Genomic DNA, 25,413 nt, shown 5'->3' with positions numbered 1-25,413 from the left:
AAAAAACAGAGTGAAGAGACTGAGGGATGCTCTAACTTTGGTCGACGTAGTTCTTGATCTTGAGCTCAAGCTGGCGAGATTGAGATCCCATCCTCTCCACATTCTTCTGAAGGTCCTTCTTCTCCTGCTCCTGGCTGTCTTCAAACTCAATGAACTTCTGCTCAGACCACAACAACAGAAAAACACGACAGAGGGTCAGAGAGGAGAAAAACCTGGTCAGCCTTTGGTGAGACATGTTAGAAACGTGATTACATGCATGTTACACTGAAATAGAGCTACAGTAGTTTGATACTTGTATGTAGCATGATAATTAAGAGGTTTAAACTGCATAATTCTTCACTACACTGCACTATTACAACATAAGTACGCATAAGCTATCTGGAAAATACCATACAGCAAGTGATTAATATATTAAAATATCAAGATGTTCCTGTCACACCACTCTAGACAGGAAACATTTGGCGGAAACAAAAGTGTCACACAAGGATGTCTGGAAAATGCTTGTGATCCAACAGATAGAAACTCTGGAAGTCTTTTGTCTGCCGGCTAAATTCCGGAATGCCGCCCACTACGACTGTGCGTCCAGATGCAACATCCTGTCCCAACAACTAGCCCACAATGCACTTCTTCCCGCCATCTTCACCCTCCAGGAATGTAATTGTAATGTCACAAAATGTCAGGTTTCCCAAAAATAATAACAACCTCTAATGTCAGCCTTATCAGGGAAAGACAATGTGTGTTCTTTTCCTATCTTAGATGAATACTGCAGCATACATCTGAATGAACCAATACCACTCCTAATAGAGTCAACAGAAAGTGGTGCAGCATAATGTTGTCCTCTGAAAAAGTGCAAACGCTGAAGTGCTAAATTAACTGTTGAAATTGAATGGACTGTCAATCCACACAATCAAGCTTGAGTTGCTCACGAGGCAGCTCACATTTACATTCACCAATCAGCAGGCAGATCAGTAGACTAAATGAACACAAGGGGTATCATTGACAATAAAATCAGCAGGCAGATCAGTAGGCTAAATGAACACAAGGGGTATCATTGACAATAAAATCAGCAGGCAGATCAGTAGGCTAAATGAACACAAGAGGTATCACTGACAATAAAATCAGCAGGCAGATCAGTAGGCTAAATGAACACAAGAGGTATCACTGACAATAAAATCAGCAGGCAGATCAGTAGGCTAAATGAACACAAGGGGTATCACTGACAATAAAATCAATACAGCGTAACGGGAGAGAGGGTGCTCCAAATGCCACCCTTTCTCAAAGCAGGGGGACAGTTTTTTTTTGGAAAATCCCCAAGACTGAACGAACAAAACCAAGACACATGGAAGGAAGCCCTGCTCTCACAACTGCCGTCACAACAAAGGATCATATGACCTGGAAGTAACAGCAGCCCAGCTTGGCATATATGCATAGTTCCCCTCTAGGCAGGAGAAGCCGGCATGGGATTCCAGGGAATCAGGGCTGCTCTTGGGGACTCCTGAAGATGCTGGATGTGGGGTAGAGTTGGGTGTTGTGGTTCTCAGTGTCACCCTCACTCTAATCACGGCTCCGACCAGGGAAGTGACACTGGCTGCCAAGCGCCACAGCTACTTCAGTGCCCGGAGCATGGAGAAAATGACAACAGAAGCTGTGTGTCACTGCGTGTTTGTATTTGTGTTACAAATTATTTGATAATGTTAGTACCCACAAATAGTTCAGACGGGGCAGACCAATGCAAACACTGAAAATCAAGCTGTGTGGTCTCCCTTCTGAAGAGCCTTTAGAGGCATCTAGACTTCCAATAAGAGGCCTGAAGGCATGTCTTAAGGGCAGGACACTTCCTTGACTTGTCATGAGAATCACAACAGGAAATTAAAAAACTCTGCCTCTCATTCTTTCGTGGATTAACGTGCCGCTTCATACTTGAAGGGAGATGCGTGTGGCTAAAAAAGGTGGTGGCAACAAGCTCCACGCTTCCAACAGTACCAGGAGAGGACACAAGAGAGAGGTTTTCTACAGTATAAAGTCCATCATATTCCAGACAGCTCATTCTCCTGACTGAAGCAAAAGTGCCGAGTCATTCACCTGCCCAGGACCCAGTCTGGAATGCTGTCATGTTCTCAACACCAGCTTCAACTTTAAGTGTTGTCTTTGAGGCGCGGACCATTTTTAACATGAGAATTGGTTCAGGGATGATACATCTAAAAGTCTACTGCTTCTGTCTTCAGTACTGACAAGTGGACATTTTTCACAATGGCAAGAGTATCTACTTAGGATGGACAACAGAAATAAAGTGTGGTTGTATGGTAAATGTGAGAGCAACTAATTATTGAAAAACAATTATTATTGCAAGGGGACAACATGATTGTTTTTTTTCATAAGACACAATTGGCAAACATATGGTTACTGCTTCAAGTGAAGCACAAGCGTTATGGAGACGCTAGCAACAAAAAGAACATCGTACTACTACGTTACTACTACATTACTACTTCAATGAAATTTAACTTCAAATGACATCCATTGCACCCTGGGCTGAGTTGGGCACATTATGCTCTTCTGGATTAATGATTCAGCTTGACCATTTTATTGGCTTAGTCAGGGAGCAAGTGTACACATTTCAGCTCGTTAAATCCATTTCCCCAAAGCGCAAGGATAGTCCAGTGGCATCACTTTCACTGAGACCTGGCTGATGATGTGGCTGACAGTTAGACTGTGCCAGTGGGTCCTGCCACTCCTTACGAACATGCAATGTGGTTCTTTAGAAATAGTCTTGACACAGTATGATAATTAGACAAACATCGGCCTGTTTATACCACCGGTCTGGCACAGAATTGAGTAGGATTCTGAATAGAATGTATATACATTTGATATGATAGGTCGCTTATTCGCTGTCCACATTGAAGATCCAGGTAATGTTGGATCAAAACAATTCCCTCTCCAGCTACCAACGCAATCGCATGCCCTCGTGAAATGAAGGCTACGACCAAAGAACTGAAACGTGAAAAGCATATGCTATATGTAAACAATTATTGAATAACGCTACTAGCTTCATTGGTCTCCTCAAGCTGGTGCTTCTTTTGTGGGACAAGTCGGCACACGTGTAAGAGCGAGTCAGGTGCAAACAATGATGCCTAGGTTTCAGTGATGGAGAGCATCACTGGCCTTGCATCAAAAACGCTCTCTCCCATCAATCGCTCCATTCTCCCTATCCTCTCACCAGAGCCCTTTTGACTCACCTCCTCTGCATGCTTCCTTAGTGCTTTCTCCCGCTCGTACTGGGTGATGAGCTGCTCGTTGTCCTCCTTGAGCAGTTCGAGCTCGACTTCATGCTCCTGATTCTCTGCGAAAACAGAATCCAGATTCTCCAGCACCGCGACAACAAGCGGCATAAGTTCTTTTACAACGTCTTCGTCGTATTTCCCTATGAGCCTTTCAAATTCACGGTAAATAGAGCTGGCCAGGCCCGAGACCCTTTCCGACATCATAGCCGTTGTCCCCGGGTCGTCCTGGTACACAACTCCGTCCTCCAACTCCATTTTTTCCCTTCCTCTCGCAAATATGTCCCGTATTTTATCGGTTCCTCCACCAATACGGCTTGTTACTGTAAGGTGGGTGCGACAATTCCCTTCTTTCTCTCCAAATTTCACCAGCAATGCCCCTGCTACATACAGTCCCTCCCGGGAAGTGGCTGATGGAGCCTATTACGTGGAATATTTTCTCGTAGTCTCTCCCATAGACCCACAACAGCTGAGTTGATGTTCAGACAATCACGTGATGACGTCATATTCTTAAAGTGGAGAATGTGATTTTCTTTTGTGAATGTCTTTTTTTAATGCAAGTATTAATGTGATAACAGTGTATTTATAGAACTGAATAGAATGTAACTATTCACCGGTCAAACATAGGCCTAGCATACACTGTGCACTTGACTTACTAATAACTATTTATTAGGCCTAAGTGTGCTGGCCATTATTATCTTATTTGGGACACCACTGAAAATATTAAAGTCTAAGGTAAAAGTGTAAAATGTCTCTATAGTCGGAGTGAATTTGAGAAATGGAAGTTTGTGTTTAACTGACAACAAAATTGAGTTGTCTTAAATTGTCTAAACATCTGTTTCCTCCACATTTGTTTCCTCCACAATAATACAGACCCATATTTACGTTAGCCTATTTGCTTCATTACTAAATCAAAAGAAACCCCATTATAATTAGGTTAAAGCCTTTTTTTATTATTTCAAGGCTCCTCGTCGGATGTCACGTCACATGATCTCCATAAACTCGCGGTACTTCGTTTATAGGTCAACCCTCCCTACGCTTCCTTGTTCGCTGTGGATGTGTGGGAAGTCCACATCTGTAAACAACTTAATCATCACGGAAAAAGCACATACATGGTTAGTAGACCAATCATTGAAACATTGCGCAACGATAGTTTATATGTGGATACAAAAAAAAAACATTATTGTTGCTCTGCAAGCAAGGTACTGGTCACTATGCCCTGGTTAGCCACTGGTGTTTGCTAAACTCCAGGCTATGGTTTTTGATTGAGCTAATTTAAAGGCATAGTCTCAGAAAGCTATGCCCATCTGGCAGCAGTTGACATGTTCTTGTAAGTAGCCTGGGATAGACTGGATCGTCATATCACCTTGGTCACTGGTAAACTTTATGTAGTAGACTTCTAATATGCACAACTCGTGTAATTAATAACACTAACAGTAGTTCTTCAGCCTGTTGGGCGCATCACCGGTTGAGGTGTAAGTCAGCGCGTGACAATTAGTAGACGATTATAAATATTAGGCAGGAGTAGGTACAATACATTTTAAAGTAACCTGTCTTAAAAAATTCAATTATTTTTTTTTCCTTACCCCAGAGTATGCTGTATTATAATGAACCTTCTCCTCCTCGAGATGGAATGTCGAACAGGTTGAGCTCCTTGATGGAACAAAGACTCATCGATACCAGGGTATGAAGTGCATCGCTATGCATCCCAAAAAATCCCTCTGAGTGAAAACAGCGCCCGATTGCACATTGTGAATGACACATAAACAGGACAGATTATTTTCAGTTGTTAATGATGGGAATTTAAAAGAGGAAGCATCACCTCTCCCTAGTAGAGCCAGTCCAATTTCTTCCATCTCTATTCCACTCACAACAAAAGTATCCTGAAGTGTGTTAAATGAATCCATGTGTGTGTGTGTGTGTGTGTTTCCTGAAGAGAGCATAGAGATGACACATTCTTTTTATTCTACTAGATTGAAGAGTTTATTAACTCTCCAGTGGGACGATACCTGAATGATCACCCATTAATTGCACTGACCTTAGTGGTCTTTGCAATAATGGCCACAGTTCCTGTTGGACTTTTTCTTGGCTTTGGTCTTGTAACATTTGCTGCCACTGCAATGACTCTTGTCTTCGTGGAGGGTAAGTTTCAATAAGGATGACAGTACAGTGCAATAACACAAGTGGGGATAACATGGGGTGCATCTGACAAACGTTTAGTGCAGCAAGCATCATAACTAAAGAGATACTGTTTGTACTGTATAATCTTGTAGGAAATAATGGGTAAGACCCCAGTTTTACCAGACCCTCATTTTTGAGACACAAGGACAATGTCGGTCATTTAGGCACATTACGAGGTTGTCAGTTATTTTAAAGTGTCATTTCTTGTGGAAAATGTTTTACCTGTTCTCACTACGGGTCGGGTGGGAAGCTGCCTAATTGGTCCTAGTCGACTCTTTATACAGTCATTGGTCTGAACAAAGTCTTACACTATGATGACAAAGCAAAACATTTGCTTCCAGTTTACATACTCACAGTTTATTACTTCTGTGTTTTTATAACGATACACAAGTTACATATGTCTATGTCTTGTGTCTTGCCACAATCCTGTTTCCTGAAATGATAGGACACGTGAGTTTTTCCAGACATAAAAACATTGCCCCAATGTTGTTTTGTCACAGTTTTCCTACTGGCTGTGGGAGGTGCCACTTTACTTTGTACTCTGGGATGCCTGGCCATTGTTGCAGTGTTTGTCTCATCCTTCCTCGCTGCCGGCTACATCACTACCTCCTGCATATACCAGTTGTGCTACGGCAAACGGTACTTGGATTTTCGTGATTTTTGGTTTAAGTTTAATCATGATATGTATGTTAGGGCTGTGTGTTGGCAAGAAACTGGTGATTCGATATACATCCTTACGATTTATGATTCAATATATTGCGATACTGTAAGCAATGCGATATACTGGAATTCATTTATAGATTTATAGATGTCTAATTTATAGATTTTAGGAAAACTGTCATAGTGTAAAGAACACACCACCATATGCATAAAATCTGAGTAGAAAAAGTGCACATTTTGGAGGCAATCAGAACAAGACTGCTATCCAGCAGTCAGAGTTCAAACACAACACAAAACCACTGTTTGCCAGGAATCTTTGCATGTAAACTATAATGTTTTTGGGAATTGATACAGTATCACAAAACATATCGCTAATATTTGTATGGCCCTGGACTTAAAAAGCACAACAGCTATACCATTGTACTTCATGCTTTTAACACATTCATTGGAGTTTGAATAAATGTATATGGTGTAATTTTAGTCATTTGTTTTAATAATTAGTTAATAGAGTTAATTTCCTATGTATTTGTGTAATAGTTGTTTTAATTACACAAAATGTTCTTTGTGTTTTTTTCCTTTAGTTTCCAAAGCCCATCTGAAAAGAGGAACAGATTCTCAATGCCAAAAATAGACTGAGAAAGAGAACCTCCAAATAAGATGTTTATCTACGGCTCCACAAAGAGGCAACTTTAATGATTTAATTTACGTTTGGCAGACATGTTGATCCAAACAGACTTATGGTACAAGTACCATGACTTTGCTGACATCTTCCCCGACCAGCTGAGCTACAGAACCACCGGTACTTCAGCCACTCCTCAGGTTGTTAACTAGAATCAGCAATCAAAATAAGTGAATGAAAGAAACTTTGTAAATGATTGTTTTTCTTCAACTGGTTATTTGATGGTATTTTAAAATACTGTTTAGACGTTTTCTTTTATTTGCACCTGATCTATATTTCCTATATTTTCTAGTTTATTGTGTCAACTGTTTTTTCATCTGTCATTATTTGAAGAATGTAAAATGAAATGGTAGTAAATGGTGGTAAGTAACACTATGCTGATCTCCAAAGCCCCCTAACTAGACCTTATGCAAGAGCATTCTTCACCAGTTTGCTTATACCATTAGCATTCACTGTGCCTTTTTAATGTTCAGGATGTGAATATTCTTCACCATCTGTGAAGGTACGGACATGCTGTCAGAGCAGTACAATCAGAATGGTTAGAAATGACATAGCCAGAGCTCAATGTGTTTCTCTTCTGAAAATAGACTTTTAGAACTTCTTGTTTTTGTTTTTGCCTAAAAATCATTTTTTTTTTAATGTGCAACGCTCAAATGAACTACTGTTACCTGGATTGGACAATTTCTTGGAATTCTACAGAGGTCATGTGCCAATAACTGGAACTTTGTGTAGAGAGCATTATGGCAGTGTTCCGTCATTCAAGGTTCTAACAATGACCACTGCTTGAAAAGATTAGTTTACGAGCCAGTTTACCGTTTTCTCCCCAAAGAAATCTTTATTCTTCTTTATGCTTAGCTTTTCGCTCTGCTACGTGGAGGTATGTTTATCAGACTCTAATCAGTAATATGCTGTATGTCTAAGCAGAAATGTTACATCTCAACTTCATGTTTCAAATGTTGGTTTGCACTGTTGACCACTAACTTTAGGATGGCATTATCGAATGACTGACATTTTTCCCAGTGAAAAACTATATGCTGCACCTTAAAATGGTCTTGCACTACTCGCAAAGGATCTGAATTTAGTAAATAACTTCAATGATGCAGCTAAGGGATGTAAATAAAACACATCCTGAATGAGCTTTCCTTATACATAAAAATTGTACTGTATGTTGCCTCAAGGACATGGTTTGTACTTTGTAAGGCCTTGTCTGAAACGGTTTACTGTGTTTAAATGTCCTGTAATATTGCCTATTGTGATCATTGATCTGTATACTATACTGTATATCAGTCTATATCTGTATACTATATATTGTTACACTCCAGAATCTGAAAAATCCTTTTAATAAATGTATCTTAGAAAAAGAAAAAAAAACAGGCAGTGTTCAAAAACAGATTTTTATTGGAGCTGATACCATGTAGCAATACAAAAAAGAAAAGAAAATAAATGTCAAGGAATGACCAAAATGGGGAGAACAAGGAAGAATGTTCTACTGGGAAAAGGCCAGAGAGACAGACACACACCTTGACAATCGCCATATTCACCCATGCCACACACACACACTCTCCTTTTTAAAGCTTCACAACTCAAGGAACTCTGCAATGCACACACTGTATACAATTACACAGCGTCTTCAAAGATAAATTACTGCATCTATATTATTATTATTACAAAGAGAAATATCTGGCTGAACATCTGTTCAATGATAGTGTTATTCATAGCCGTACAATATTATATACCATTAGTATGTATGAATTACATCCACAACATCCTCAATTGGGGAAAATATATATCACAATATGGAGCCCATATACAATTTGTATAATCCACCAAGGTTCAGTGCGAAAGAAGGCTGTGGCAGGGTGATCTGATAGGTATAAAAGATGTGCCAAGGAACATCAAATTAATGACAATGCTTTGCAAGGCTTTTGATCCATGCCCATTATAATCAGCCACTGCTCTAGAGGCTCAGCAAAGGCTGCTCCTATATTACGTCTGCAATGGATCCTGCCTGGGAACTAAGTCTCTAATGCTCATAAGGAGGGTTGTTGTACTAAATCTGTTATTGTTCAATTACTCAGTATTTAACTATGGAACACTTCAAAACCAATTTAAAAAAAAAAAAACATAGGCTCGCATAGGCTCTAGATAAACAGAAAGGTACAGTGTAGCTCATCAAGGTATGAATTTGGCTGTTATATGAATTTATATAAAGTATTGCTTCTACAAGGATTAGGGGGTGAGGATTGTAAATATGTCCTGTAGAATATTTTGAAACAAAACACCACATTTTGCTTAATGTGCTTTTATGCCTATCGATTTGTGCATTGTATTTAAGTATACAGTTTAAATACAGATCATATCATGTCAGCCCCTTTGTGATGCTAAAGCATGAAGAAGACACCTCACACATACAAAAGCTTTTTTTGTCCTTTGAAGTTTAGGCAAGATGCCAAAAACAGACATCCAGATGCTTCACAGACCAGAGAGAATCCTTGCTTGTGTTCCGGAACATTTTGGCAGAACTCGCAGATACTCACAATAAAGCTTGTGGCATTTCCTTTGTGTGCTCTGTCTCTGTGCATCTCACACTAGCTCCAATCAGTTTAGCAGGAGTACGAGTCTCAGGTCTTTGGCACTTACGCTGGGAGGCTCAATTTCTTTCCTTTCAGCACTATAAACAGAGAAAACACCATAGAAGTTAATGTAAGTTTTCATTGGATTAGCCAGGGAGACAGCCAATCAGTCAATCCTGTCAATATATTTGTCACCCACCACAGAGTCTTACTTCATGCAGATTTATAGTCTGAGGCATACACATGATAAATGTATATAATATTAGTATCTAGTTGCCAATCAAGACATTTTCTTTCATCCTTTCATCTGGTTGAAAACCTTTCCTAGCACAGCTGGTCTGTCAGAACTCACCTTTGGTAATGTACAGATAGAAGAAGTCGCAGTACAGGATGGTCTGGACGAGGCCAGCCACAATGGCAATCATGTCAAAGAAGCCCTCGAAGTAGAAACGCCAGATCCAGTTGAAGAGATAGAGGGCTCGGTACAAGCCCAGGAAGAACAGATAATGGGTGGTGATGGTCTCGGCCTCACCAGTCTTGCTGATCATAAAGAGCTGAGGCAGGATGGCCACAGACTCCAGGTAGATGGAGAAAGTCCAAAGGATCTATAGTTCAACAACATTTGCATGTAGCCACAAGGACAAATAGTCAGTGTGATTGACACAGCAAAATAAAGAAAGAAAGAAAGCAAGAAGACTACTCAGTCTTACCTCCAGAGGAGAGAAATCATGATTAACTAAGAACGACAGGCCACCGACAGGAACCAAAAGGAACTCCACTCTAAAAGTGTCGTGGTTTCCATCATAGGTGGCTTTGAACTTCATGTATACGAAGTAAAGAGTGGCATATGCACAGCCAATATAGATTACCTGTAGCAGAGCAACAGAGACATAGAGCAAAGAGAGGGAGAGTTATTTTTAACTCAGATTCAGCAATTACTTGCCTATCAATACTGTCATGCTGAAATTAATTCTGAAACATCCCTTTTCAGCCTTTGGCACTTAGCTTAGTAAACATCTGTTGTAAGGTCACAACCATGTTAAATGCCTCACCTTCATGGACGTGTTGTAGAGGGATATGAACGAGGTTAGGAGATCCAGGTAACGTGATGTGAAGACCACTGCAAAAAGAATCTGGCTCTTTCCAGAGATACCTGTAAATGCACACTTTATTAGTCTATAGTAAATCAATTCAAACTGGAGAAAAAGGAAGTGTCTATTATATAACACAATCAAAACCAAAGGAGCTGGGCAACTAATTAAGTGGCTAAAACTGTTAAATGAAATTAAACGAATGCAGGGACATATGGAACGATCTAAACTTGGTCTGCTGTGGAAGCATCAATACACCAGCAAGCACAAATACACACAAGCTGCGATCATTAGCACTGTGAGTTTGTGGAAAAACAACGTGGTCGAAATGTAGAGGCTATGGGGGAATGGTAGTTGCAGCAGCAAAAGGCTTGCTAAGATTAGTGGTCCTGATGCAAGCAAGTCCGGGGAGGACTAGGGGTAGCCACTTCACGGCTAGCTATATGCACGTCAGAAGCCAACCAGGCCTAGTTAATCGAACGCAATATTTCGCTTGCTGTTAATTAGTCTTACTGGTAGGCTTTAAGTATGTGAAGGTTTATTTAAGCTTGTTGTAGAAATCAACAGAGCTAGCTCCCAATGTTCGAAGTTACACTTGATAACTTCGCTATCCTAGCCGTCCTGAATTCAGAAGAGATAAGATTAGCTTGCTAGCTAGGTAGGTAACCTCTAATATTACAGGACAACAGTGAAATTGCACCCATTTCTTCCCTCGAAAACACCGCAATACAGTGTGATTGTTATTTCTCTGACGGGACTGGGCACTTCCATAATTTCCCCCAAAATGTCACTGTGCCTTCCTAGCCAGCTACCTAGCGGGCTCGTTTGCTAACAAGGCCTCTATTAGCAAGAATACCTAGAGCAGTGTAGCAAGTCAGTTTACAGCAAACTGTTACAATACATGTGTCTGCTTGGACATTGATTTACTGCTTCTATCTTAAAAAGAGGAGCCAAATGAACTAACGCTACTGTAAGAGCTAAGTAACAGGTTAAGTATAGACTTAACGTTACCGGCGCAAGATCTGGTTTTCCATATCTTGAGAAGCAGAATAATGATGGCTGCAAGGTGAGAGAGATCCCCTGTAAGTCTAAAGACGTTCATTGTTGACTCGTAAGTCAGTCCTGCTGGAATCAGCGAAGCCTGTTTTGTTTAGCACTAGAGATAGCCCGGTCCTGTAAACTTCTCAGTGTTTGCCTTATTCAAAGGAATATGGCGAAGCAGGAGCGACGTGGCCTGGGGGACGTGGCCAAAAGTTAAAATACAATGCAAGCCGGGAAAAGATAGACCGTGAGATTTTGCTACTCGAACCGCCCACCTTAGGTTTTTTGAGGTGACGTGGAGTCACGTTGACACCCTTTTTAAATATACAAACAACACGTCTGCTGTTATTTATTGTAATTGCAACATATAGAATTAGTTGTATAAAAAATTACATATCCGCTTTTTTCCCACTGATTTGCCTTCGACAACTAGCTTTAGTTTACTAATAATTCGAGGATATCCCTTTGGTCCTGAACCAGGAGATGGCATAGTGGGCCTATATGTAGCGGTGTGGGTAATTTATATGATATTCCGTTTTATGCCCCTTGGATTGTGCGATTTATCTTTATTTATTACTGTGGGGTCTATTCATTACTATTTTACATTTTGTGGCAATTTGAACTGCATTCTTCGTATGAAAAGTGCTATATAAATAAAGTGTTACTGTTACTTATTTAGTTACTTACCTACATTCACTTCACATCCAGCAATATTGTGGGGATGTTTGGAAGTGTAAGTGTACCACTAAACCAGGTGTCCATCAGATTGTAATTCAATAACCAGATGCAATATGGAGCCAATTCCCTGTATTACTGTGGACATAGATGTCTTTCGGTTTTTTAAAACGTGATATTACTTTGTAAGAGAAGTACTTAATTTACATTAGCTTTCCTGTAATTGCCCAGGTGTGCTTAATAATGTCCCTGAATATGGAGAGGAATTCTGAATATATTTCATTCGAATCCTAGATTGACGTCAGTGGGTCAGTGTTTCTGATCAATCAAGACACACCACACACATAAGATTAACGCTGTTTCATATGTACCAACTAGCCTGTTGATCACTTGATCTTTTGATTGACTTGAATAAATGAATGCCATCGTATTTCCAACCACTAGCCGACTTCCTATTTTTTTTTTGGTCACATCACATCACTGGGTCATCAGCGACCTCCCATGGTTACAATATAATCCAAACTACAATGTATCCAAATACCGATCCGATCCCGGGTTGGGGAATCAGACAATATAACACCTCACTTGTCTACTCCATTTTCAGTAACGTATCTAATTACCAATGCTTGCATATATTTTCAATACTAATTTCGATAGACTATATGTTTATTTATTTATTTATTTGTTACGTCTATCGAAATTAGTATTGAAAATATATGCAATATGCAATATTTCCCGGGAATTAGCACGTTTTCATTGGTGATGTCATGACGCTCTTACCGGAAACTACGTTTTCACATCTCCAACATTAGACGCGTTGGCACTTCGCTTTCAGATCCACCCGAGGCAGTCAGCCGGCCAGGTCACACGCACACACTGTTATCGAAGTAAGATGCAACGGGAGTTGTAACTGTAAGCTGAAAAAAAACATAAGAAGAAAGTCCTCACCATCACCAGTCGGCTATTGGTATGTTGAAGCTGAGAGATATCATTGTGTGGTCGATGTCAGATGACACCTTGTTTGCCAGTGTTACGACATGAAACTGAGATATTTTCATTTTTGTATGATGACGTTAGCTAGCTAGCCGGCTGTATATACAGATTATGTTATCCGTCTCACGGCAATTTGCTATGTTGTGCCAGTTACCCAGCATTTTGTGAAACTGTCGTTCTGGTAGGGTAAACATATTTAGGTCATAAGAGTTAACTTTGCTATAGCAATAACTAGCTAGCAGGTAACGTACTGACAGGACAGTCAGCTAACGTTAACCTTATTTGCTAATGAACGCCACAACGCTAACTTGCTATAGTAAAGCTAACGATACACTGCAGTCTAAATGAGTATCGAGTACATTTATGTTTGTTCATGTAAAGAGATGCTAGTAGCCCTCTTGATTTGGAGAAACCCCAGGAACCTTAACCATGACGAGAACAACCCACCGGTTTGGCCGCCTTGGCCCTGCTAATCAAGCCAATCAAGCTTGCCAAATAAAGATTAATTTACACTCTTGGGAAAAAAGTTCAGTGTTATTGTTTGTGATGCTAGTGCATCACAGACTATGGGTGGAACTGCCACAGTAAGGTGATATTGTTAGCAGTGTTTATGAAAGCTATGCTCTCCCCATACAGTGTTACTATATTTAAGGGTTCATATGCAAGGCTGTTGACTGTGGTGCTGTGGGCTATATGTTGTACCCTTAACTCTAGTAAGTACCTATATTTTAATGTATGTGACTTACACACTCATGTCACAAGTACCAGTCTACTTTTACACTCTACACGTTCGATTATTTACCTAATGTGTGCAATATATTGGAGTTAACAATGTTATTCTACAGCAAAGGGATACTCTTTTATGTTTGTAGATGTCTTTATATTTTTTAGGGCCAGAAATATATAATCCAGTGTAGTTTCATGCAGTTGAAATGCGCAAACAGCTGACACAGACACTTACGTTTTTAGCATACTTTTTGGGATTCTGTATTGTGCAGAATGTGAATATCTTGACCGACTCATCAACATATTTCAAATACCCCTATAATACATTCACCTTAGAATAACTACATTTATATCAGACGGTCAGGAGAAAATTAATAATATCACCCAGCATTTAAACATGTTAGACATTTTGTCTGACCTAAATAAGGCGTTTCAATTCTTGCAAGGTGGTGCAAACTTTCCTAGAAGTTTTCATATTAGGTTGGGAGACACAAGAGGCTCGTGAGACACCCATCCTCTCACTGTCCGTTGTTGCTGCATAGCTCTGCTCTACTCATTTGTGTTTCATCTAGGGATGGATTGTTGTTGGTTTTTCTGGGAAGATTATTAAGCCTTGCCATGGGCGAGTGTGTGTGTGTGTGTGTGTGTGTGTGTGTGTGAGCAAGCCTGTAGTCCTTGGCAGAAAACATGCTGGCAGAACTAGCAGGCCAGTGACAGGAAGCGCCCTACTTTGCTCCATGTGAGCCCAGAGCTTGCATGCCATCGCTCAGGCATCCACATGGCTCGGCTGTAGGACCTGAAGGATATCTGGGACCAGTCACTGCAATAGTGGAAAGCAGAGCGGTTGGTGATGGTCTCCATCAATGTCTCATTAGCGAATGACTGTTTAAGAGCAGTGTAAAGATCACTAGCAGGTTTATTGTCAATAACATACGCAGAACCAAATAATACAGCCTAGGAAGTGCGTGTGCGTGTGTGTGTGCGTGTGTGTGTGTGTGCGTGTGTGTGTGTCTCTGTGCGTGGTATCTGCCTTTACACTCAACAGGAAGCAGGGACATGTATGAAAGAGGTTTATTCATTTTGCCAGATGTTATAGTGTTCACTTAGGTTAAATAACTGTGTGGCTTTTATTTATAGAGCTGAGGTTCCATTGCACTGCCATAATTGCGTCATTTGGCAAGATTCAAAGGAAATGACATGCCCGTAATGGGTTTGTTTATCAACAGTGTTGTCTTAGCAACAGCAGCTAGTCTGCAACTCCATACTTTTGTTAGATTCTACCAACCACTCTGTTTTTTTTTTCTCTTTCAAGTTGTTTTCACTCCATGGAGAGTGAACCTTTATCTCGGCGTGTAGGCGATCTGTTTGAAGAGTGCACTACTGCTTTGCCAAACATCATTAGTGCGAAAAATGGGATCGGTGTTGCCTTTGAGCTAATGCTGCTAATTTGAGCCTGTGATTTTCCCCTTTCATAGCCTTAGGCTGCCTTAAGTTAAACACACTGTGGATATTAGCCAATATTAAGGGCTACAATGACTGGGTGGGTGTTTGCGGTGAGCACCTAAAGCCTGTATGGCTTATCTCACCTGTTGGGTGTGATTGATAAATGCCCCATCATTACCACCGCTGATTTAGTTGAGCGGTTTGTTGACTGAAAAAAAATGCACCCCATCCTTGATGCCAGCCACATGTAGAGGTTGGTGGCAGAGTTGGACCTTTGCCATGCTCAGGTTTGTGTGCCAGTGAGGATTAGGGCACTCAGTTAATGACGGATATTTATACAGGAGAAGGCGACCCGAGCTTTCTCTCTGAAACAGCACAGTGTCTATTTCCAAGTGATGCTCAGGTTGAAGGGATCTGTAAGCGAGTCAAGACACTTTAGCTTTTGGACTCCTGGCGAGGACATCTCCGCTCCCCAGGTCATGGTTGTTGGGTTGGAGGCATGGAGGATTGCGTCATTTACACAAAGTGGATGCCAATAGAAATGAGGTATGAGCAGAAATGAGGCACTGGCAAACACATACACACACTGCAAACATTCACAGAAATTAGTGATCAAGAATCTTAATGAGATTGATTGCTTCTGCCCGCTGGGTGTATTCAACAAGAGGCGGTTAGGAGGGGAAAAGAAAGTGATAGATGATAGATGGATACTTTGTTAATCCCGAGGGAAATTTAGGGCATCCAGTAGCTTATACACTTAGCTCACAAACATACATACATAAATAAATCACAGTAAAAAACAATACACATAGGGAGAACATGTTCACAGGGAGTGGGGTGTATACAGATACAGAATAGATCTGGCCCTATATTACAGTGTGCATTGATTGTGACAGTGTTGATGTCCACGAGGAAAGTAGTGCAAAGAGTGCAGAGAGATAGTGTTCATGACTGCAATAAGCTTATGACTGAGATTTGAGCGTTGGGTCCTCTTAGTTTAACATGGCATTTAAGGACAGGGCAGCAATGAACCAAAATCAGACTCTGAGGTCTCCCTGTGCAAAATACAAAAGGCCCTTTTAAACAGAGATCCTGCTGTATTGGCGTTAAGAAGACCCCTCATTATGGCAGCTTTGCCTGTTTACACTGGACAAACAAAGCCGGCATAATGCTGCCCCAGTGTGTGTTTTTTAGACTGCATGCCGGCGTTTCGGTAGCAGAGGCGCGGTTGTAACATGGCATCTAGCATGACCTACACCTGAAGTCGGAGCTCCGACGCAGAAACTCTAGGAAAGAAATATTCTCGACTTCAGTGAGGCGCATCACTTGATCAATTTGACATCATTATCAGTCTGACGACGGACGTGCCTAACACAGACATTGACTATATTAAGGGTTAAACACTTTTTTTTTTTTTTTTAAATGTGTGAGGAGATGCATGAAGAGATAGTGTGTCAAACTGAACAAGAAGAAAGCTGTGCATAATTATTGATACCCAGCAGAGAGAAGAAAAAGTGTCAGCCGACTCTTACTAGTCGTGCACGTTTATAGCAATGTTCCAACTCAAGCAAATTTGGTGCGCATTATGTACAACATGTTAATGCTTATCGTGTCAGATTTGTGCTAGCGACGTGTTCTGACCACACAGTAGAGTCTTCCTTCATTGTGGGTCGCTGCTAGGCTGTGTCACAGTCCTGTCCCGCCATTCTGGCTCTCGCTTTTACACAGAGGTCGATTCGGCTCTGTGCATACCTCCGCTGCATAACGCAGCAACATTCCCATCTTCAACAGGCTGTAGAAAAAGTCCCACACAGAAAGTTTACTGTCGTAAATTCCTCAGATTTTATAAATACCTCAGATGAAACCACAGTACGACTGCTTGGACCCTCTTTGGAGATCACAGAGTCAGTGGTATGCCTTTAAAGCAAAGGGCTATTTGTCCTGTAGCAGTTAGACTCTGTGTGGCTTGTCTTTCATGTGAGCACTGAGTGTCAGGGGGTGACTGTTGACCAGGGTGGAAGAGGGAAGTTGCCTCACACAATCAGCCTTCAGAGAGTTTGTGCGTAGATGACATGAACGGGTGTGTGGCCGGATGTGCTGAGACTGAGACGGCACTCAACCTCACAGGCGTGTTTCTCATGTCTGGTCTTCCCTACAGGCCTTCCTACCATGGACACAGAGATGATGCCCAAGTTCTCCTCAAAAGATGAAGAAATTGAATACTGGAAAAATCTGTCCATAAAGTACAAGAAAAGGTAGGTCTCTTTTCTCAGTCAGCAAAGTCAACTCAAAGTGCCTAGACCATGTGTTTAGCTTGGAACTCACTCAAGTCCTTTCACTTCACTGTGGACTAATTAGTGTCTAAGTAATGGTAATAGGATTGTTAAGGTTATAATTTGTTACAAGCGAGTTGTTTTTTTTCTTCTGTGGCAAAACCCTGAGGAGACTTTCACCAGGGGTTCCCATGCTACTTTCTTCAAGGGTTCTAATCAGACAGACAGACAGACAGACAGACAGACAGACAGACAGACAGACAGACAGACAGACAGACAGACAGACAGACAGACAGACAGACAGACAGACAGACAGACAGACAGACAGACAGACAGACAGACAGACAGACAGACAGACAGACAGCTTGTGTTTCCATACCTGCCCATCCAAGCGTGAACCCAGGCATGCTCATACTGCCGGTTACATAAAGGACAACCTCCTTTGTCTGCTCACAAAACTTGACATGAAACACAAACGAGGCTATGGCGTCACGGGCATGTCACATGATGCCAGCCTGTCATTTTTTTTCCCCTGCATTTTTCTGGATCCTGAGTCGCCACACACTCACTTTCACGTCACCTGTCAAAACCCGGCCGTCACCTTTAGTCAGCAGCCCGGCTAAGTCAGGAAGTTTCACTATTGTGCGGTCTCGGGTGTCACAGCTGACTGAGGTTACGGGAGGCGAATGTGACTTGTGAAAGCTCAAGTTTTTAAGACCTCCTCGGGAACAAAGAGACCTGCTTGAGAGTGAATGAAGTACTGTACACAGTGAATATGTGCGCAGACTTACTGTAAAGAGCTTAACCCAGAGCTGTGGCCTCTGAAGTGTACTGCCAACAGGCTCAGACCATCGGGGTTACATAATAATGTGGACACAATGCCAGTGTCCAACCCAAGTAGTTAGAGTTTCTACTCCATTCTTTTTTTCTGAACAGAGGAATATGGATTTTGATTGCACTGGACTTTGTGTCATCTGAGATGTAGTCTTTGTTTTACTGCATCTATTTTAGTAAACGAAAGAAAAACTCCTGTGTGTGTATTACACCGCACATGATCATGGTTGTTGTGAAGTATATGGGGCCTGTCATCTGCAAGGAGATGTTTTTCTCTTCCCTGTGACCATATGAGGAGAGCGAACTGTGTGCTTCAGAGTAGAGGCTTCTCCTGTGTGTGTGAAACAGCTGTGGAGTGGAATGGAGGGCCTCCGCACAGGTGCTGCTGCTGCTGGTGCTGCTGCAGGGGGAATGCTAATGCGAGAGTGGCTCTGCCTGTCTGACGGCCCAGTTGTTCCATCAAACTATATTTACACACACACACACACACACACACTCTTTCTCTTTCTCTCTCTCTCTCTCTCTCTCTCTCTCTCTCTCTCTCTCTCTTGTTTTCTTTCTCTGACACACACACACACACACACACACGTCCACACAGACATGACCACAATGAATGCTTGAGTGGAGTCAGACAGCGTGCTCCGAGACTCCGCCAGAACAGGCTCCGGTGGACCACAGGAAGTGTTTCAAAATCCCAAGAATTTCCTGTTGAGGCAGGAAAGGAAAATAGCGCGAAGCCTGCAACTTTTGTAACCTCTTTCAGACGCCACAAATGTGAGAAGGGAACATTTTCTCCCTGAGCAGTTACCTTTTTTGCTTTTGCTACCTTTTATTGCCAGGCTAAGCATTTTGATATTGACATAGTGTGCCTCTCTCTTCGGAAGCACACAGAAATGGTCACACTAGCAAGGACTACATCTGCTGGAGAAGCATTAAGGACAGTCCTCTAAGTCTTGACATGTGAACAGAAGAAGGTCTAGAAGCTTTGTGCCAGTTGGCGTGACTTGCTGAGTGTTTTCCTGGCGGGGTGTTATTTAAGTGTGTGCTGACGAGGCAGCCTGGGTGTCGCTGCAGTGTGCGGAGTTAAGTGTGACTGTGCCGTTTTATTTGAGGCTAGTGCACACTGCCAGCTCAAGGGAGCACAGTCAGCCTGCCAGGCCAACCACTGGCAAACACAGCCCCTGAAAATGAGCTCTTCCCCCCCCCCCCCCCCCCCCCCCCCCCCCCCCATCCACTCCCCCACTAACCCCTGACCCCCGACCTCGGACAGGTCACACGGAACAGGACCCTCAGACCCATCTGCACCCACACATGGGCCCGGGCACCTCAGCTCGACCTCGGCTCTTTTTAGACGCAGCCCAGACGCTCCCTTGTGGCCTGACATGCTGACTAGCACTCTGCATCAACTCAAAATGTGACATAAGTGTTGGCAGGTGCCAGGGTGGATATAGACTGCCTGGGGGAGACGGTCTCTTTTTTTGTTCTCTCACTGTAGCTTAGTCACTGTGTGGTTTTATGATGTGAGCTTGGGTATAGAGCACGTGAGGGAGATGGTCTCCTTTCTGTGTGCGTGTGCGTGTGTTGTGGCACACGAGGGAGAGGGTCTCCTCATCTCCTCTCCTCTCTATTCCTGCCTGTGATTTTAATGACCTGAGTTGTATTCCTGTCCTGCCGCTGTGCCTGCTGGCCCTGCTGTTTATTGCATCACTAAACTGGGCCCTGTGGCCGTAAGTCATTGTCTCCGGCGGGAGCAGATGCCTGCTTCAGTCTTGTCTGTCTTGTCTCGTCAGACAGAATTGAATAACACGTGAATAGAAATTCAAGAAGAGGAGAGGGGGGGTTATGTTGGCAGAAGGCTAAAGCAATGCAGGCATTGGACTATGAAGTGAATGATTGACCCTAACACCCCCTTCGCCCCAACCCCCCCCTCTCCCCTCCACCACTACAGTTGCCTTGACGCCCAGGAAGAGCTGCAGGAGTTCCAGGAGGGTAGTCGGGAGCTGGAGGCCGAGCTGGAGGCGCAGCTGTGTCAGGCCGAGCACCGCATCCGGGACCTGCAGGCCGAGAACCAGAGGCTCAAGAACGAAGTCGACTCCCTGAAGGTAGGAGGAATTCTCCTGGAAGTCTGTCGGAAGCGACGGACACACGCACACTCTTTGCCTGGGATAGTTTGGGAGGGTTGTATTATAGGGTTATAGGGTTATACAACATCCATAGGACTAGTGAGCATACTGTCCTCAGTGTCAATGAAAAAAAAAAAAAAAAAACATGTACCAAACTAGACTTTGCATTGTGGGTTGATTTATAGGGTCATCTATACTAGGGTTGCCCAAAACAAGGCGTGTCTTGCCTCTGTGTCCTTCCCCATGTCTTCCGTGCCGGGGCTTTTGTTGTCCTCACCTTCTGTTGTTAGATTCTATGAATGAATTATATGAATTGCCTGAGGTTGCACTGTGGTTGAGCAAATTAAATAATTGGTAATTGTGACCTGACCCAATCCAATCGCAAAGTGTAGATGATGGGCAGATATCCATTTGTGTGTTGTGTGTGTGTGTGGTGTATGTGTGTTTGTGTGGTGTGTTGTGTATGTGTGTGTGTGTAATTGGATGGCAGGATCAACACAGATAAAATGAGCCTAAACTAGTGAGCCCACTCTCGCCAGCACATGTCATGGGTGAGCACGCTTCCTGTCTCCCAAATACTGTAACTATCTGAAGAGGACACACTGGTCCTTCCTCACTGCATCAGGCAGGTAGAGCAGGATCTTTTAATCCAAAACCAAATAATGGGTGTAGTGTAGTGAGTGCAAAGGCTCAGGAATACACCTGTGTTTGACCTTGTTCTTATGACGGGAGGATGTAGGCCACAGGCCGCTGTCGTCTGTTGTCCCCAGAGCATAAAGGAGTGGTTGGGAAGGAGAGGAGTGCTCTGCACTGGGGAGGAAACGAGTGAAAGGAAAGTAGGTTAACTTGTCTGGGGGAAGCAGGGATGGGCTGCCATCTTTCTCCTCCTCCTCCTCGTCCTTCCATGCCCCTGTCAGCTCCTGCCCCAGTAGAGGGGTATGCACCAGGATAAAGGGGTCTCTCTCTCTCACACACTCTCATCTCTCTCTCTCTCTCTCTCTCTCTCTCTCTCTCTCTCTCTCTCTCTCATCTATCTCTCTCCAGGACAAACTGGAGCAGCAATATGCCCAGAGCTACAAGCAGACCTCCATGCTGGAGGACGACCTGGTGCAGACCCGCGGCATCAAGGAACAGCTGCACAAATACGTCAGGGAGCTGGAGCAGGCCAACGACGACCTGGAGAGGGCCAAGAGGTAGTCACACATTCCACACGCATCTGCACGCCCATAGGCCTCGGCTCTAGGGATTATGCCACAAAGCAGGATATCCGGTGCATACAAGTGCTGAGGAAAAGCTGGAAGCCCTCTTTTAATTCGGTGTAGTATGTGCATCTGTATGGAAAGACTCTAGGGGAGTATTCCACTAAGAGCGTACTGCAACCTGCTGCATGTCCTGGAAACGCCCCACAGATCTGGAACGTAAAAAACCCTGTTTTAGGTTCTCAGAAAGAACTCCCAAGTAGAGACTTCCTGTACCCAGCTCCCCCCTAGGATCCGCCCTTGAGTGGTGACGCATTCAGGACCAACAGATCTGCCTGTGCACGGAGCCCCACCCATAGACTGTGTGTACTCAGGGCTTTTTGTGTGTGTGTGTGTGTGTGTGTGTGGGTGTCTTGACGTGTGTTTTCTGCCTCAGGGCCACCATCGTGTCCCTGGAGGACTTTGAGCAGCGTCTGAACCAGGCCATCGAGAGGAACGCCTTCCTGGAGAGCGAGCTGGACGAGAAGGAGTCGCTGCTGGTGTCTGTGCAGAGGCTCAAGGACGAAGCCAGAGGTACTGACGGGGAAACTCGGTCTCCCTTACTCTCCTGCTTTGTCCTTCATGTGGACTGTGGTCTGGTGAGGGGGCTCCCCTGTGCTCATGTACATTCACATTCACATTCATTCATCTAAAGTCACTTGGGGTACAGTAGAGATAGACATTTTCATCAGGAAATCCTTTGGGCATCAACCCCATAATCTTAGCTGCAGTTACCTTGCTCTACCAGCTGATCTACACGGACATCAGTTGAAAGACAAGAACCATTGCTCATCATATTCCTGCTCATCATGTTAATGTTGCGGGTCTCCCCTGCCTGCTCCTCTCCCTGCAGACCTGAGGCAGGAGCTGGCCGTTCGGGAGAGGACGGTTGACCCCACGCGGATGTCTGCGCCCAGCTCGCCGACGCTGGACATCGATAAGATGGATACAGCAGTGCAGGCGTCGCTCTCCCTGCCGGCCACTCCAGTCGGCAAGAACATAGAGCACCCCTTCATCACTCAGAAAGGTAACAGAAACAACTCTTTCTCTCTCTCTCTCTCTCTCTTTCTTTCTTTCTTTCTTTCTTTCTTTCTTTCTTTCTTTCTCTCGCTCACTCAAATTACAAATGGGTTTTATTAGTCTGACCAAAACACTACAGCATTGCCAAAGCACAATAAATCTCTCTCTCTGTCTCAGTCTCTGTGTGTGTCTATTTATCTAACTTTGTATCTATCTGCCAACCTATCTCTCTCCATCTCTCTCTCTCACACACACACACACACACACACACACACACACACACACACACACACACACACACATACAGTCGCACTCTCTCTCTCTTGCTTTCTTAACTTCCAAAGTCCTGAATGAGCCTGTCTCACTGCCCTGGCCCTGTCTCACTGCCCTGGCCCTGTCTCACTGCCCTGGCCCTGTCTCCCTCTCTCATTAGTGTTGACGAATGGGAACTGTGGAAACTCTGCTCTGACCCCCTCTGCCAGAATCTCCGCTCTTAACATCGTTGGAGACCTCTTACGAAAAGTTGGGGTAAGTTTGGGCAGATAAAAATATATATATAGGGATATATATATAAAATCTTTTTTTTTGCTAAATTTTCACCATTGCTGTGAAGCCCTGTCTAGTCCCAACATGCAGTGAAACTGAATGTTCCTGTCTGCAGGCGTTGGAGTCCAAACTCGCCGCCTGTAGGAACTTTGCCAAGGACCAGACGGCGAGGAAAAACTACACGGGGAACGGAAACCTGATCAACAGCAATGCCACCAAGTTCTCACATTCACTGCACACCACCTACTTCGACAAACCGTAAGGGCCTCCCCTGTCATACTGTGATAGCAGTGTACACCTGTGTGGTCCTTACAGAGACCAGTGGCCCTCTCTGCTCGCCTGTCGTATTCTTTCCTGCCATAAATGAATCCAGTATTTGTTAGCACTCTGGGGGGGGGGGGGATTCGATGTGGTGTTGTTTTAATGTGTGTGTTTTTGTTTTTCTCCATGGCGACTGCTGTTCAGGACCATGAACGGTTTGGACCACAGTTCCCTGACAGCCATGGCCCCCCCACGGACGGTGTCGCCCCCCGGCATGCTGCCCCTTAGCGTGTGAGAGACCCACTGTTGCCTGCCTGCCTGCCCACCCCCCAGCAGATGAACAGGGCATGGAGAGGACACTTAAAAGAGAGTGCAAAAGTGTGATGGCCAAGACAATAGAGAGAAAGATGAACGAGAGCGCTTGAGTGTGCGAAAATGTGAAATTGGAAAAAGGCCAGTAAGTGTGTGTGTAGTGAAGAGAGAAAATGGAGAAAAGACTGTGCAAGGACAATGCAAGTTGGCCTATACTGCACTAGTGTGTGTGTGTGTGTGTGTGTGTGTGTGTGTGTGTGTGTGTGTGTGTGTGTGTGTGTGTGTGTGTGTGTGTGTGTGTGTGTGTGTGTGTGTGTGTGTGTGTGTGTGTGTGTGTGTGTGTGTGTGTGTGTGTGTGTGTGTGTGTGTGTGTGTGTTGGAAGGAGGCAGTGTTGTTGGTGTTTGTCTGGCAGGTTCATGTCAGGTGTGTGCTCCGCTTCACCACAGCTCGTGTGGACATTCAGCAGCTACCGGCTCTTCTCGCACAAACCAGCTCCACGTGACAAAGGTCTTCTTGTCTGACCGCAAGAGCTTCATTTGATTCTTTTTTTTGGCATTTGAATGTTTTGCACAGTTAAAAGAAATGTATTTAGCAAATGTATTTAAAAATTGAAAAGGGATTTTTTTTTTTTTTTTCTCAGTTCATTATACTGTATGCTGTGTGTGTGTGTGTGTGTGTGTGTGTGTGTGTGTGTGTGTGTGTGTGTGTGTGTGTGTGTGTGTGTGAGTGAGTGCACGTGGTATTGGGGTGGACCCTCCTCCCTGCCACACAAGTGACTGAAATGACACAGGACAGCTGTTGGCTCAGCCAGGTTGTCCAGAGAGAGCGCAAGAGATGGCAGCAGATGGTCTGGCTGAAATATGGCCGAAAGACCTCCTGACGTTTAACAGCCTGGAATAACCACCTGCAGCGAAAACAGAACCCATTGCTACTAGTCCTGGGTTAGACAACCCACCAATGTCCGCATTATCAGTTCATCTTCATCCTCATCATCATCTTCATCACCTTCATCACTGTCTTCGCATCTGAACAGGAGTGAGTGTCATTCGTGAAGGGGTACAGGTCATTGCATGGGATGAGGTTTGCAGTCATCTTGTGACATGAGGTCAGGTACTGAATACAATTATTAGTTAACAAGTTTGGCTGTTACAATGAATGAGTGAGTGATTGAATGAATGAGTGAGTGATTGAATGAATGAGTGAGTGATTGAATGAGTGAGTGAGTGAGTGATTGAATGAGCGAGTGATTGAATGAGCGAGTTAGTGAGCAAACGTGTCTCTGACATGTAGTAACCTCATCTTTCCTTGTTCCATGTGCCTCCAAGTGAACATGTTCATTTCACTGAGCGGTTCTCTCACCTCCACACTGTTCCCTTTTCATGTATTTCATTTTTATGTTTCCTTTCTTTTGAGTATACATCATGGTGCTGCATCTCCAGGTATCCACGTTTTGTCTCACCTCCACCAG

General features: G+C 43.5%; 3 protein-coding genes and 1 non-coding gene across 8 annotated transcripts in view; 2 read left to right on the top strand and 2 right to left on the bottom strand.

Annotated features, from left to right (window-relative positions):
• Positions 1-3,771, bottom strand: part of spag9a (sperm associated antigen 9a) — a 32,679-nt gene extending 28,908 nt beyond the window's left edge. For 3 of the 5 annotated variants that reach the window (XM_031576444.2, XM_031576447.2, XM_031576452.2), the window contains exons 1-2: positions 3,234-3,770; positions 37-157 (exon numbers count right to left, since the gene is read on the bottom strand). In XM_031576444.2, coding sequence (XP_031432304.1) covers positions 37-157; positions 3,234-3,533 — 421 coding nt within the window. In that variant the 5' untranslated portion in view covers positions 3,534-3,770. Of the gene's footprint in view, positions 1-36; positions 158-3,233 lie in introns of all 5 variants that reach the window. The other 2 variants (XM_031576431.2, XM_031576436.2) reach the window with 1 other exon arrangement.
• A 485-nt stretch (positions 3,772-4,256) lies between these two features.
• LOC105910957 lies at positions 4,257-5,391 on the top strand. Its single transcript, XR_004164647.2, has 3 exons — positions 4,257-4,390; positions 4,867-4,959; positions 5,249-5,391. It is a non-coding gene; the product is annotated as an uncharacterized LOC105910957 (transcript).
• Positions 5,392-8,175: 2,784 nt separating this feature from the next.
• LOC105910968 (ER lumen protein-retaining receptor 2-like) lies at positions 8,176-11,740 on the bottom strand. The gene is made up of 5 exons (XM_012839736.3): positions 11,471-11,740; positions 10,421-10,521; positions 10,079-10,237; positions 9,721-9,973; positions 8,176-9,466 (listed from the first exon to the last, which is right to left on the bottom strand). Exons 1-5 carry the CDS (start codon positions 11,559-11,561, stop codon positions 9,432-9,434), a joined length of 639 nt encoding a protein of 212 aa, XP_012695190.1. The 5' UTR covers positions 11,562-11,740; the 3' UTR covers positions 8,176-9,431.
• Positions 11,741-12,981: 1,241 nt separating this feature from the next.
• Positions 12,982-24,034, top strand: ndel1b (nudE neurodevelopment protein 1-like 1b). Its single transcript, XM_012839735.3, has 9 exons — positions 12,982-13,142; positions 17,496-17,592; positions 20,393-20,546; positions 21,612-21,760; positions 22,203-22,339; positions 22,659-22,832; positions 23,259-23,353; positions 23,487-23,629; positions 23,837-24,034. The coding sequence occupies exons 2-9, from the start codon at positions 17,507-17,509 to the stop codon at positions 23,925-23,927; spliced, it is 1,029 nt and encodes a 342-aa protein (XP_012695189.1). The 5' UTR covers positions 12,982-13,142; positions 17,496-17,506; the 3' UTR covers positions 23,928-24,034.
• Positions 24,035-25,413: the final 1,379 nt, after the last annotated feature.

Source organism: Clupea harengus, chromosome 1 (genome assembly GCF_900700415.2).
Source record: "Clupea harengus chromosome 1, Ch_v2.0.2, whole genome shotgun sequence".
NCBI classification, from domain to species: Eukaryota; Metazoa; Chordata; class Actinopteri; order Clupeiformes; family Clupeidae; genus Clupea; species Clupea harengus.
The sequence above is the reverse complement of the archived record's forward strand: the minus strand, read 5'-3'. Positions and strand labels throughout refer to the sequence as shown.

Bases quoted from the DNA above. Each gene is read 5' to 3' on its own strand.
- LOC105910968 (XM_012839736.3), bottom strand. From the start codon at position 11,561: ATGAACGTCTTTAGACTTACAGGGGATCTCTCTCACCTTGCAGCCATC. The intron at 10,522-11,470 runs GTAACGTTAAGT...GTGCATTTACAG, and splicing joins GAAAACCAGATCTTGCGCCG to GTATCTCTGGAAAGAGCCAG. The intron at 10,238-10,420 runs GTGAGGCATTTA...GCTCTGCTACAG, and splicing joins TCTACAACACGTCCATGAAG to GTAATCTATATTGGCTGTGC.
- ndel1b (XM_012839735.3), top strand. From the start codon at position 17,507: ATGGACACAGAGATGATGCCCAAGTTCTCCTCAAAAGATGAAGAAATT. The intron at 21,761-22,202 runs GTAGTCACACAT...TTTCTGCCTCAG, and splicing joins GACCTGGAGAGGGCCAAGAG to GGCCACCATCGTGTCCCTGG. The intron at 22,833-23,258 runs GTAACAGAAACA...CTCTCTCATTAG, and splicing joins CCCCTTCATCACTCAGAAAG to TGTTGACGAATGGGAACTGT.